This window comes from Salvelinus alpinus, chromosome 2 (genome assembly GCF_045679555.1).
Source record: "Salvelinus alpinus chromosome 2, SLU_Salpinus.1, whole genome shotgun sequence".
Taxonomy (NCBI): Eukaryota; Metazoa; Chordata; class Actinopteri; order Salmoniformes; family Salmonidae; genus Salvelinus; species Salvelinus alpinus.
In genome coordinates this window covers 68,184,924-68,197,555 of record NC_092087.1, presented here as the reverse complement: position 1 = coordinate 68,197,555, position 12,632 = coordinate 68,184,924, and the positions used below count along the sequence as shown (strand labels likewise).

Genomic DNA, 12,632 nt, shown 5'->3' with positions numbered 1-12,632 from the left:
CTGTATATAATTTTCAATAAATTTGCCAAAACTTCTATTGGGGTATTGTGTGGAGATGGGTTAAAAAATATATATTTTATCCAATTTGGATTTAAGCTGTAACAACAAAATGTGGAATAAGTTGAGGGGTATGAATACTTTCTGAAGGCACTGTGTAACTAGTAAGAAGATCATCAAAACAACAGTGAGATGCTGAGGTCGTTCTGCAGTAGGATAGGGAGTGAGAGAGAGAGAGAGTTAGGGATGGAGAGAGAGAGAATACTTCAGCAAGTATTTTAATAGAAACAGACAGCCATTTATCATACTAAATAGAATTCATTTAATATGCTTGAGTGCGAGTGTTTTTTGTGTGTGTGACACAGATAAATACTCAAAGTACGTCAAACAGCAGTTTACGAGCAATGCCATCTGTCATTAAGAGTAGCACAACGTAGCGTGTACAATGAGTGACATTGTAACAAACATTAAACACAACGAAACTAAGCTATACAGCAGGTTTGAGTCAATTTCATTGAGGTCAACATTCAGTCAATTCAGGAAGTAAGCTGGAATTGGAATTGCACTTGACTTCCTGAATTAATTGAATAGAAGGGTAATTGACTAGAGACACATTTGCATATGGGGGTTAGGTCTCAGAGGCAAAAGGGGGAGGATGAAAAAGAGGAGAGGAGGTGATGAGAAAATAAGTTGGGACAGAAATGTATTGCCTTTAGTGGAAGATTTGGGAAACCGTGTAGGAGATTGTTTGTCAAGATCAATATGAGATGTGTTGTGGCGAAATCCTGCACGGAGCCTTGACCGTGCGCTGCCACTTTAAGAGCGCATCAGCCGTAAGGAAGGAGGAAATAAAGACAGCTCTTTCAGCTCTTTGGGGAGGAGCTCTTGGTTAGCGACAGTTTGATTGTGTGTGCTATGCTGCACATGTCCTTGTTTATTTTCAGCGTGTGTAGTTTATAAAGTGTTTAACTCAATCATCGGCGTGACCGCTCTAGGTCGTGGTCGTTATCGTTTGGGACCGCACCTGTTATGGATCGCATGGATTAGTAGCAACATTGTTGCGAAGCTTTGACATACAAACCAACAAACCATCCGACGGCCAGACAGGACAACTGCAAGCCTGAAGACCACAGCTAAGATCTCTTTTGTTCTCTCTCTCTTTCTCTTCCCTCTATCGTTCCAGTGCTTTACACTGCAGCATCATGGCGATCCACAAGAGTCTGTCTGAAGAAGACTCGAAGAGTCGCTTCAATGATAAGTATAGCATAATTCAGGATAAAGTGTATCGAAAAACTCCAAGAGGAGATGGAATACACAGCACCCATTATCGCATCTTCATTCCCTCTACATTGAGTGACCAGATAATCCAAGTTTATCATGCTAATCCCATGAGTGGCCATCTTGGAGTTTTTAAGACGTATCGACGACTACAATAGGTGGTTTACTGGCCAGGCATGTGGGTTGATACCCGGAAGTTTGTACAGCAGTGTGAAGTCTGCCAGAAATGCAAACCAGACATTGGCAGACCTGCTGGGACAATGCAACAGACCGTGGTGAACCATCCAAATGAAATGTTGGGAATTGACCTCATGGGACCTTTTCCTCCCAACCAGGGGACCCGGAATGAATTTTTATTGGTGGTCGTGGACTACTACACACACTGGGTGGAGTTGTTTCCCCTCCGCAAAGCCACTGCATCAGCCATTATTCTAATTCTGCGAAGGGAGGTCTTTACCAGATTCGGGATTCCAGACCAAATCCTCTCTGACCGAGGTCCGCAGTTCATATCAGGAATCTACAAAGAGCTCTGTACCTACTGGGGTGTAATTGCCAAGTTGACCACAGCCTACCATCCTCAGACCAACCTGACCGAGAGGGTAAACCGAACCCTGAAGGGGATGATTGCTTCATTTGTGGGGGATCAGCACACAAAGTGGGATCAGCATCTTCCTGAATTTCGCTTTGCACTGAACTCTGCCGTGCAGCAGACTTCTGGGGTCACTCCCGCCGAACTCCACCTGGGAAGACCACTAAAAGGTCCGATGGACAGAGTCTTGCAGTTCCAATGTTTCACCTGACTGCCCAGCGTTTGATGCCGTCCAACACCACCACACCTTGCTAGCCAGAGTGGAGGCCAGCAAAACCAAAGCCAAACAACGACAGCTGAGAAACTATGACAAACATAGATGAGACGTGTGTTTTCCACCCAAGTCTCGTGTCTGGGTACGTTTACATCATCTGTCAAAGGCGTCTAAGAAGTTCACTGCCAAGCTAGCTTCGAGGTGGAAAGGTCCATACCATGTAGTGCAGCAGTTGGGACCAGTGAACTACTTGGTCTGTTTGGAGGACACTGGGGAAGATATCAGGACGGTGCATGTTGTTGACCTAAAGCCCTGCTACCCTATGGCAGAAGAGCTGGATCGCAGGCAAAAGCAACACCTGCAGGACCTCTTCGTGGAGGAGTCTGATGATGAGGACTTCCCTGGTTTTGTGTAGCAGGAACATGAACCTGTGAAAGCCTGCATCCTCTCGGTTTCTACAGGCTTTGTTTTTTCATGGGGGGAGGAGTGTGGCAAAATCCTGCACGGAGCCTTCACCGTGCGCTGCCACTTTAAGAGCACATCAGCAGTAAGGAAGGAGGAAATAAAGACAGCTCGTTCAGCTCTTTGGGGAGGAGCTCTTGGTTGGCGCGACAGTTTGATTGTGTGTGCTATACTGCACATGTCCTTGTTTATTTTCAGCGTGTGTAGTTTATAAAGTGTTTAACTCAATCATCGGCGTGACCGCTCTAGGTCGTGGTCGTTATCGTTTGGGACCGCACCTGTTATGGATTGCATGGATTAGTAGCAACATTGTTGCGAAGCTTTGACATACAAACCAACAAACCATCCGACGGCCAGACAGGACAACTGCAAGCCTGAAGACAACAGCTAAGATCTCTTGCTCTCTCTCTCTCTCTCTTTCTTCCCTCTATCGTTCCAGTGATTTACACTGCAGCAAACGTTCTATTTTTCAAATGCACTTCCCGTTGATGTTCATTAGAGCTGGACTATTATTGCCCTGCCAGAAGTATTTGGGTGGACATTTGAGTTAAAATGGAAGGTCGCTTGCAAGTTGTGGATTGTTATTTGAACTGTATTGAGGTGGGGTGTACTAATGACATGTGGCCGAGAAGATTGTGGACACTTAAGGCCTTTGTTTTTTCTAAGAACACGCCCCACATTCATACCCTCTGCACTCCTCCCCTGGAAGATAATACAGATTATTGCAAATCCTCTGTTGATGACTGGGTTCTTTCTTGTAAATTGTTTCTATGAAGTTGCTGTTCAATTGCTCTGCCATTATTATTATTATTATTATTATTATTATTATTATGATTGTATGAGGTATTCTTGGTGGGGTTACCCCTGTGCTGTGATGTGGGTTTTATAGGGTGTGTATTCTCTTTTCTCTCCACTGGCTATCTGGTAAACAGGCTACACTCTAGGCAGTCTCTTCTGCTGATGTGTGTGGGTCTGGTAGTGGTACTCTCTCTATTCTACTCTTTTCCTTTCGGCATGGTTCATACCTGCCTGGCGCCTGAACAAAATCTTTGTCTTTCCCCCTCTCTAATACATACCGCTACAGTGTGACTGACTGGCGATTGTTCAAACAGGCCAAATAGACACTACAGTATTCGAGGAGACGGATGAAAGAGGTGGATGGGAGGACTTTGTGCAATACTCCTTTTCATCCATCTCTTTTGTGGACACATTGAGAGCGAGGATGTGTGTGCGTGGGGTCGGTTTGACAGAGGTATGTGTTTGAGTGCACGCATCTTTGTGTCTGTAGTATGGAGTATGCTGTTGTTTCGGCCGTCATTTGGTACAATACCCACAAACGTCATCGTAATCTGTCAGCGTGAATCAATCTGCGTCTTTTCTTCAACAATATATATTATAAGGAGATCTGTGCTCTTTTGCGTCAAATGTCGCCATATCGGTATGTGCCTTCTCTCTTCTATGTTGATGTGTGTTGCTGCTGTTTTCCTCTTCTCCGTTCTACTGCGTCTTGACACAGAGTGACAGTGGGTGGCTGGGAGCCAGTGTCACCTGTCTGTCAGTGTAGGAGTCAAGGAGGACACAGGAGTACAGTCAGAGCCCCCAGGCTCACTGAACACACACACACCACACAACTCGGAATATAGGACAACAGGACTTTTCTACTTTGAACAGACACATGCCACCACCAACGTGCCGTGTAGACGACCACGCCGACCCAATCAATGGAGGTTTTCCAACCACAGTGGAACACACACAGCTGTGCAACGATGTAGGCCTCCATAGGGAATCCATAGTGAATTCCACTCTGGAGAAAAAAATTCCACATCCAGACCCAGGCTTTCCATGTTAAAAAAAACACTTTCACACTATCATGCCAACCCAAATATTACCGTGCTGGCTCGGATTTTTACCTTTCACATTGTCCTTTCTGGCATGGTTCCAGCAACTATGTTGGGTGTATTTCTGAGGTGTCCTAATCAGTGATTGGTGTAGATTTGGAGTCAATATATCACCAATCTTCCCCTATCTGCAAGTGTGGCCAATGGCATTACACCTTATTGACATGTAAATTCAACTAACCAATCTGAATAAATAAACATCCAAATAAATATTTATGCAGTAGCAAGAGGAAGCATAACCAACCCTGTTACAGGTGCGTGACGAGGCCAGCACAGTACAGCTTGCATCTGCTTGTCTCTGCTAAGTAATGTAAATCAACCCATATCCTTTTCCCATGTCGGCTTACAGTACAGAGAGAGATATAGAGAGGTAGGGATATTCCCTGCCAGGTCCCTGGGGAGATTTAAAGCCTATTAAGTAGGACAAACACACACACACACACACACAGTGTAGGTGGAATAACTGATGAGGACAGAGCGAGAATAAGAGGTGCAGCAGGGTTTCTGGTGTAAACACAGAACCACACTGTGAAGTTAGAGAATAAGTCTTTAATTCCCCAGTCCCCACTGCCTGTTTTCTCTGTAATGCCCCTATGAACTTTGGTGTTATTATAGATTTACCATTGTCATTTTATGTGTTGACTGTTTCCTTAGTAATGTAATGGTCCTAAAGCGTTTTGAGTTATCTATTTGAAATTACCTAAGGTACTGGCGACAATCCTCAGACTCTTAAGACCCAACCCAAGAGGGAATCACTGCAACCTACCAGTAGCCTGCAAAATAAACCACCATTTTGGGGAAGATTGCCTTTGAAAAGAAATGTTCCACCAAACTCTACAGGCCTTCGCCTATCAATTGTTAGAAGGAACATTGTGTGAGGAAGAACAATTGAGGCCTTCACAAGTTCAAGCCACAGTGCCAGGCGCTTTAAATGGTGTCAGAAGTGTGAAGCGACTGACAGCAGTACTGACAGCAGTATTTTTGGTGTTGGCGGCCATTTTGTGCCATTTGCGTCCCAGTCGCCTTAATGTTCTTCAGTAATGCCGTAGGGCTAGAGCAGCTGCTCTTATTCAGATGTATTGACATACTGTCATGTAACAATCATTCAAGATGGATGCAAAATACTTAAGCAGACGTATTCTATGGTCATTCTGGATAATGGCATCTGCTAAATGACTCAAATGTAAAGTGTAAATCGTTTTCTCTGCCCATTTTGCATTCAAGTTTAAAAAACATACACAATACAATTGAAATAAGACAACTGAATGCTGGCTTGACTCCATTGAGAACTATGTCATACTGTACATACATACAAATCAGTCACATAATGTATGTTTTCTTGGACTATCATCTTGTAGTTGACAGAAATTAGATGTACACCCATGCTCCCAGAGCGTTCACAGAGTTGACCGTGGCTTGTTAGCTGCTAATCCAACCACCCTCGCCTGATACGTCTCCATGCTATTGATAGGTTTGTCTTTACAGTCAGGATGAAAGCGGCTCCACTTCTCTCACATTTAATAGCAGAGGTTTGCTCTGCTCTTGTCAACACGCCAATTAACCCTTTGACAACCCCGCTGTACGTCGATTGGCGACGTTGCTATTTTGATTCAAGTGAACTTCTCATTTGTTACGTAAAACCTCTACATACAGTGGGGGTCAGATGTTACTTAAAACCTCTACATACAGTGGTGGTCAGATGTTACGTAAAACCTCTACATACAGTGGGGGTCAGATGTTACGTAAAACCTCTACATACAGTGGGGGTCAGATGTTACGTAAAACCTCTACATACAGTGGGGGTCAGATGTTACGTAAAACCTCTACATACAGTGGTGGTCAGATGTTACGTAAAACCTCTACATACAGTGGTGGTCAGATGTTACGTAAAACCTCTACATACAGTGGGGGTCAGATGTTACGTAAAACCTCTACATACAGTGGGGGTCAGATGTTACGTAAAACCTCTACATACAGTGGGGGTCAGATGTTACGTAAAACCTCTACATACAGTGGGGGGTACGATGTTACGTAAAACCTCTACATACAGTGGGGGTCAGATGTTACGTAAAAACTCTACATACAGTGGAGGTCAGATGTTACGCAAAACCTCTACATACAGTGGGGGGTACGATGTTACGCAAAACCTCTACATACAGTGGGGGGTACGATGTTACGTAAAACCTCTACATACAGTGGGGGGTACGATGTTACGTAAAACCTCTACATACAGTGGGGGGTCAGATGTTACGTAAAACCTCTACATACAGTGGGGATCAGATGTTACGTAAAACCTCTACATACAGTGGTGGTCAGATGTTACGTAAAACCTCTACATACAGTGGGGGTCCGATGTTACGTAAAACCTACATACAGTGGGGGTCAGATGTTACATAAAACCTGCATACAGTGGGGGTCAGATGTTACGTAAAACCTCTACATACAGTGGGGGTCAGATGTTACGTAAAACCTACATACAGTGGGGGTCAGATGTTACATAAAACCTACATACAGTGGGGGTCCGATGTTACGTAATACCTACATACAGTGGGGGTCCGATGTTACGTAATACCTACATACAGTGGGGGTCAGATGTTACATAAAACCTACATACAGTGGGGGTCAGATGTTACGTAAAACCTACATACAGTGGGGGTCCGATGTTACGTAAAACCTCTACATACAGTGGGGGTCCGATGTTACGCAAACCTACATACAGTGGGGGTCCGATGTTACGTAAAACCTACATACAGTGGGGGTCCGATGTTACGTAAAACCTACATACAGTGGGGGTCCGATGTTACGTAAAACCTCTACATACAGTGGGGGTCCGATGTTACGTAAAACCTCTACATACAGTGGGGGGTACGATGTTACATAAAACCTACATACAGGGGAGGTCAGATGTTACATACAGTGGGGTCCGAAATTATTGACACCCTTGATGATTCTTAGAACTAAAGAAATTGTTTAGTGTTTGGTCCATAGCATGCAATGACTACACCAAGCTTGTGACTCTACAAACTTGGATGCATTTGCAGTTCGTTTTGTTTATGTTTCAGATTATTTTGTGCCCAATAGAAATGAATGGTAAAAAATGCATTGTGTCATTTTGGAGTCAGTTTTATGATGAATAGAATATGTTTCGAAACACTTCTACATGAATGTGGTTGTGACAATGAATATGGATAATCCTGAATGAATAGTGAATAACGATGAGTGAGAAAGTTTGTCAAAGATATCCTCAAGACATGCTAACCTCTCACCATTACAATAACAGGGGAGGTTACCATGTCTTGGGGGTATGATCTTTGACCGTTTGTACTTGTTAAACAAAACATTATTTTCTGAGCAATTTTATTAGTATATAATAATATAATTTCCAAATTTTTGTGAGCATACAATATAGCTCAGTATTTAAATAATTTATTTTATACAGTCGTTATTGCTCATCTTTTTTTTTTTACATTTACATTTGAGTCATTTAGCCGACTCTCTTACCCTGAACCACTAACAGTAAGGAAGTGCATACATTTTCATACTGGTCCCCTTTGGGAATCGAACCCTACCAACTGAGCCACACTTTAGTGTGTCAATAATTACGGACCCCACTGTACATCCAAACAACACGAGGAGCTCTATCGAAACAAGTTACCGGGTCAGAAGCGACTAAGACGTGTTTGACTGTAGAGATCCTGACATCATCTCCTTCAATTCCCTCTGCGACTCTTTCCAAAGTCTCGTTTGTACAGTACAGATTGCTGTTTCACAGCTGCACGCCAATGTTACTTTTTAAAACCATTGGATTCAATTGCATTAAAAACATTATAATCCAGGTGAGTGGGGTTTCCTCCCAAATGGCATCCTATTCCCTCTACAGTGCACTACTTTAGGGCCCATAGGGCTCTGGTCAAAAGTAGTGCACTATAAAGGGAATCGGATGTCATTTGGGACTCATGCTGGGATGTAGAGCATGTCATGTGATGTTAGCGTGGGAACAGGAGGGGGAGAATAGGAATAGAAAGAGCGGTATCAGGTGCGAAATGTTCTCTCTTTCCCTCCGTTCTCTCTTTTAGCAGACCAGGCGATGGAGGTGGAGGGATATCTAATCAAGCCCAGTTTCTATTTGCACATGTATTTCTTCTTACCTTTGTGTGTTCCGTATGTTACAGTTGCAGCCACCTACGCCTCCCATTTTAAAACCTCTGTCTCTCTCTCTCTCTTTCTATCCCTCCCTCGCAGTGCGGCAAAGGGGCGGAGAACTTCGACAAGTTCTTCACGCGCACCCAGCCCCAGCTCACGCCGCCCGACCAGCTGGTCATCGCCAACATCGACCAAGCTGACTTCTCAGGCTTCTCCTTCATCAACCCCCAGTTCATGCACCCCTCCCTGGTCTCCCTGCACACCGTATGAGGAGGAGGAAGGGGGGGGGGGACACCACGGACCCCCCTTCCTACCTCCGCTACCTACCTAGCACTAACCCTCCACCAACTACAGCTTCTTCGAGCCAAACTCCCAACCACCAAACTGGTCCAACTTTACAACAACAACGTGGATCCTGATATCAACCGCCATTTTGAGTTCCTCTATCAATGTATTAATGATGTGTCCTCTAGGAATTGGACTTGGGGCTCTGAGTGAGAGGAGTTGGTGAGTGGAAATGCTGTGTGTTAATGGTGAGGGGGAGGATGAAGGTTTGAGGAAGGAGGTGTATGTAGGGTTGATGTACTTTCCCACCCACCCGTTGTGTTTGTATTCGAATGGGCAAATATTTGAAATCGACTCCTATTGAAGTGAATCATGATAGATATTGAGATGACTGACCTGTTGTTTTGAATGTGTGGGGACAAAACCCATGAAACAATGCCAGTTTTTTTAAAACTGATTCTAGAGCGAAGGGTTAACTTCTTGTTAAACCCTGTACTGGCTATACTAGTCTCCATTGAAACCCCTCTCTTGTTTTGAGCTATTGGGTCAGAGTTTGAGCCAAATATGAGGTCAGTACAGGGAGACTATGTTTACAGTCTTACCATGTGTTGGTGAGATTTTATTTCAATATGTGTCATAACAGGTGCCCCTGTTTCAATATGCATCAAATAATACACACCCAGTACGAATATCATGACACACTAACAATAACACGCACATACAGATGTAGGATCTTCATTTGATCACCCTATTGCAGGAAAACTTTCCTGCGTTGCAAACTAAAATGTGTAATGTATTTTGAGGTTTAAAAAAGGCTTTTGAAGTTTGTAATTTCCACTTAGAAATGTCAGACTTGATTTTCCCTGAAGAAGAAAAATGTATCAACCCCTTAAAAAAAAGGCTATTAATTATGATCCACCTAATAATTCACATTTCCTGTAGCTGCAGGATTATTTTCCTGCTGTAGCAAACTGGCTCAAATTAAGATCCTACATCTGTACACACAAGTTACAGTTACACAGGGATATATTGAACCTTGAGCTACAGGTTGTATGGTTATCTTGTCATTAGGTTTACAACTGTGAGTGGACATTCAGACAGAACGCAGTAGAAGTTCTGGTTAGATGAAGTAGGCAGTGCAACAGTCCCATCTTCTTTAAACACCTACACAAGAATCACAGGTTAACAGAAGTATAAAGGTGGTCTATCCAAAACCAAATCGAGATCAAGTAACACTACTTTGTGACAACCTTTTTACTCTCCTCCTGTCCCAACTTTGTTGTCACTGTTTGCCCACTTATCAAAAATGTCTCAATGGCCATGATTCTCTTTGACGTGAAGAAGTCCTTCAAAGTTAAGTTCCCGAAGGAAATTTCTTGAGGATTTAGGAAGGAAATGACCTAAAACTCAGTTTTTTGTTTGTTTGAGAGGTAGCAACTAAATTAAATTGATGTTGAGTTATTGTTTGCTTACTCTATGAACCGTGCAATATTATATTGCATGCTTATACCCTTATACATGGATATAACACCATTATAACAAATGTTGACTAGAGTATCACGTTATTAAACGATTAGTTCCCTTTTCTGCTTTTATGTGATGTCATGCACCCCCCCCCCCCCCCCCCCCCCCCAATTAGTTCTAATTAATATTTTAATGTAACACATACCAGTGTATTAACTCTTTTGTAAATATTCATGAGTGATTTAAAAAAGTATAGTATCTCGCAGTTTTTATACCAACAACTGAATGTGATTTTATTACGTTAGATAGGTTAACATATTTCTATGTAAAAAAAAAAAAGTACCCCAAAATATCAACTTTGTAACAATTAGGTAATGAAGTCGGTCGGGATTAGCAAACCGAGAGAAACATCTGGAAGACTTTTGCAGATATTATCAAGCGTTTTCCGTTTGCTCTCGTCTCCATCGCACATATCCGATGTTCTTGAATGCGATCGCTGAGTGAGTTGACTGAATTGTGTGCCTGGCTCTTGTATCTGCATGTTGTTGGTAAGGATGAAAAAAAAAAACGTGATCATCATATAAATGCTGCATGATACTCAGTACCAGTAACCAGGCCCCTGGTCAGACAGCAAGGAGTCTCCGCCCAAACACAGATCCAGGATCAGCTGAACCTAAGCCATTCACAATTAGGAGACTATGGGCAAATCTGACTCCAGATATGCGGTTAAGGGAACTCTTAAACTTGTCTCTGTACTAGACCAGCGCGACAACTTGCTCTCTAGTGTCTCAATGAAGGGGTTTTGTTTCTTATCGTTAGTGTTTGTTTGTATAAAGAAATTACAATTTACATAATTTTTTTGTCGTTGTTTTTGGGGGGGTAATAGATTCTGCTCAAGTAATTCAGGAATGTTTCTCGGAATTATCACCATAGCAATTCATATCTTCACATCTAACTGTTGATAGATTTATAAAATTCCCTCGACTTTTGCTCCTCTAAACCTTCTCCTAACCTTGTAACTGTGCCAATCCTGAAATAGCCAGAACCCGACAATAGCAGCGTTGCACTAGCTGTAGTCATACCAATGACGCGTCATTACCGAAGTCTTGTCAGTACCAAAATCTTGTCAATACCGATGTGTTGTCAATACACATGTTTTTTTCAATACCGATGACTCGTCAGTACAGATGTCTTTCCCTGGTAGACACTTAGTGGTTAGTCCAAGAAAGTGTGCCAACGCCACATATCACAACGTCTGTCCGACCCATGTGCTTCTCCCTAAAAATATGTAGCTACGGGAATGCTAATTCAAATAATGTCGACATGGTTCTGATGCCAGTCAATCCGGCAGTCGTTTCTTGTAGTTTTTTTTATGTCACGTTAGTAGCCTACACCTCTGTGTGAGTTTACCTTTGTGCTTTATAGCCGGACAGCAGTATAACGCTTCTGCTATACCATGCCTGCTTACCCCTTACCCTACCTCTCTGTGCCTATCAGTCAGAGTGTATGTGTTTACATGTGCGTGTGAGAGAGAAGGAAGGAAAGCATAAATGGGTGGTTGATGAGTGATTGGGGTGAATAAATGAGTGTGTTTGGTTGAGTGAATAATTGATCAGTGAACAACCCCGTTCCTATTGGCCTGTTAAACCCCCTGTCTGGGTAGCTCATCTCCTCTGTTCATCCTTCCATGCCTCCCCCCTTTCTCAGTGCCTGGGCAATCGATCCATTCTCTTATTGACAAAGCCCTCATCCCTTCTCCTTCAAGATCCAATCAGTTCATGAAAGCAGTTTTGTGTGAGAAACTCGCCTCTACAGGCTGACACCAACCTGTCCTTCTTGCCCCTTCCCATCCTCCCAAAACACACTGGGGAAAGAATTGGCCAAATATGTTATTTTTCACCTTCGTTTACATCCTGTGTTATATTTTCCTTTGCCTTAGCTCCTACGGGTGTGTCCCAAATGCGCACCCTATTCCCCATATATTGCACTACTTTTGTCCATAGGCCCTAGTCAAAAGTAGCGCACTATATAGGGAATAGGATGCCATTTGAGAAAGTCAGTCTCTAGCCTCTCCCCCATTCTCTGTTGATTCATGTCCAAACCAAGCGCTTCTTTTGTACATAAGGATTTAGATATCTACATAGACTTGTAAAAGAAAGAATATATTGTATTTTGCAAATGGTGTATGTTCGTTCTCCCCAAAACCCTTTGAAAGCGAGTCTGGGCTACTTACCTTGTAATCAATAGTGTAATTTGTACCTACTGTATGATAATGCAAATAAAAAATAATGGCTATTCGGAA

General features: G+C 43.0%; 1 protein-coding gene across 1 annotated transcript in view; it reads left to right on the top strand.

The window, feature by feature from the left end:
• Positions 1–12,632, top strand: part of LOC139567524 (protein kinase C alpha type) — a 201,614-nt gene extending 188,982 nt beyond the window's left edge. Inside the window, exon 17 of the mRNA XM_071388853.1 lies at positions 8,681–12,632. Within this exon, the coding sequence (XP_071244954.1) occupies positions 8,681–8,851 (171 nt within the window). The 3' untranslated portion in view covers positions 8,852–12,632. The remainder of the gene's footprint in view (positions 1–8,680) is intronic.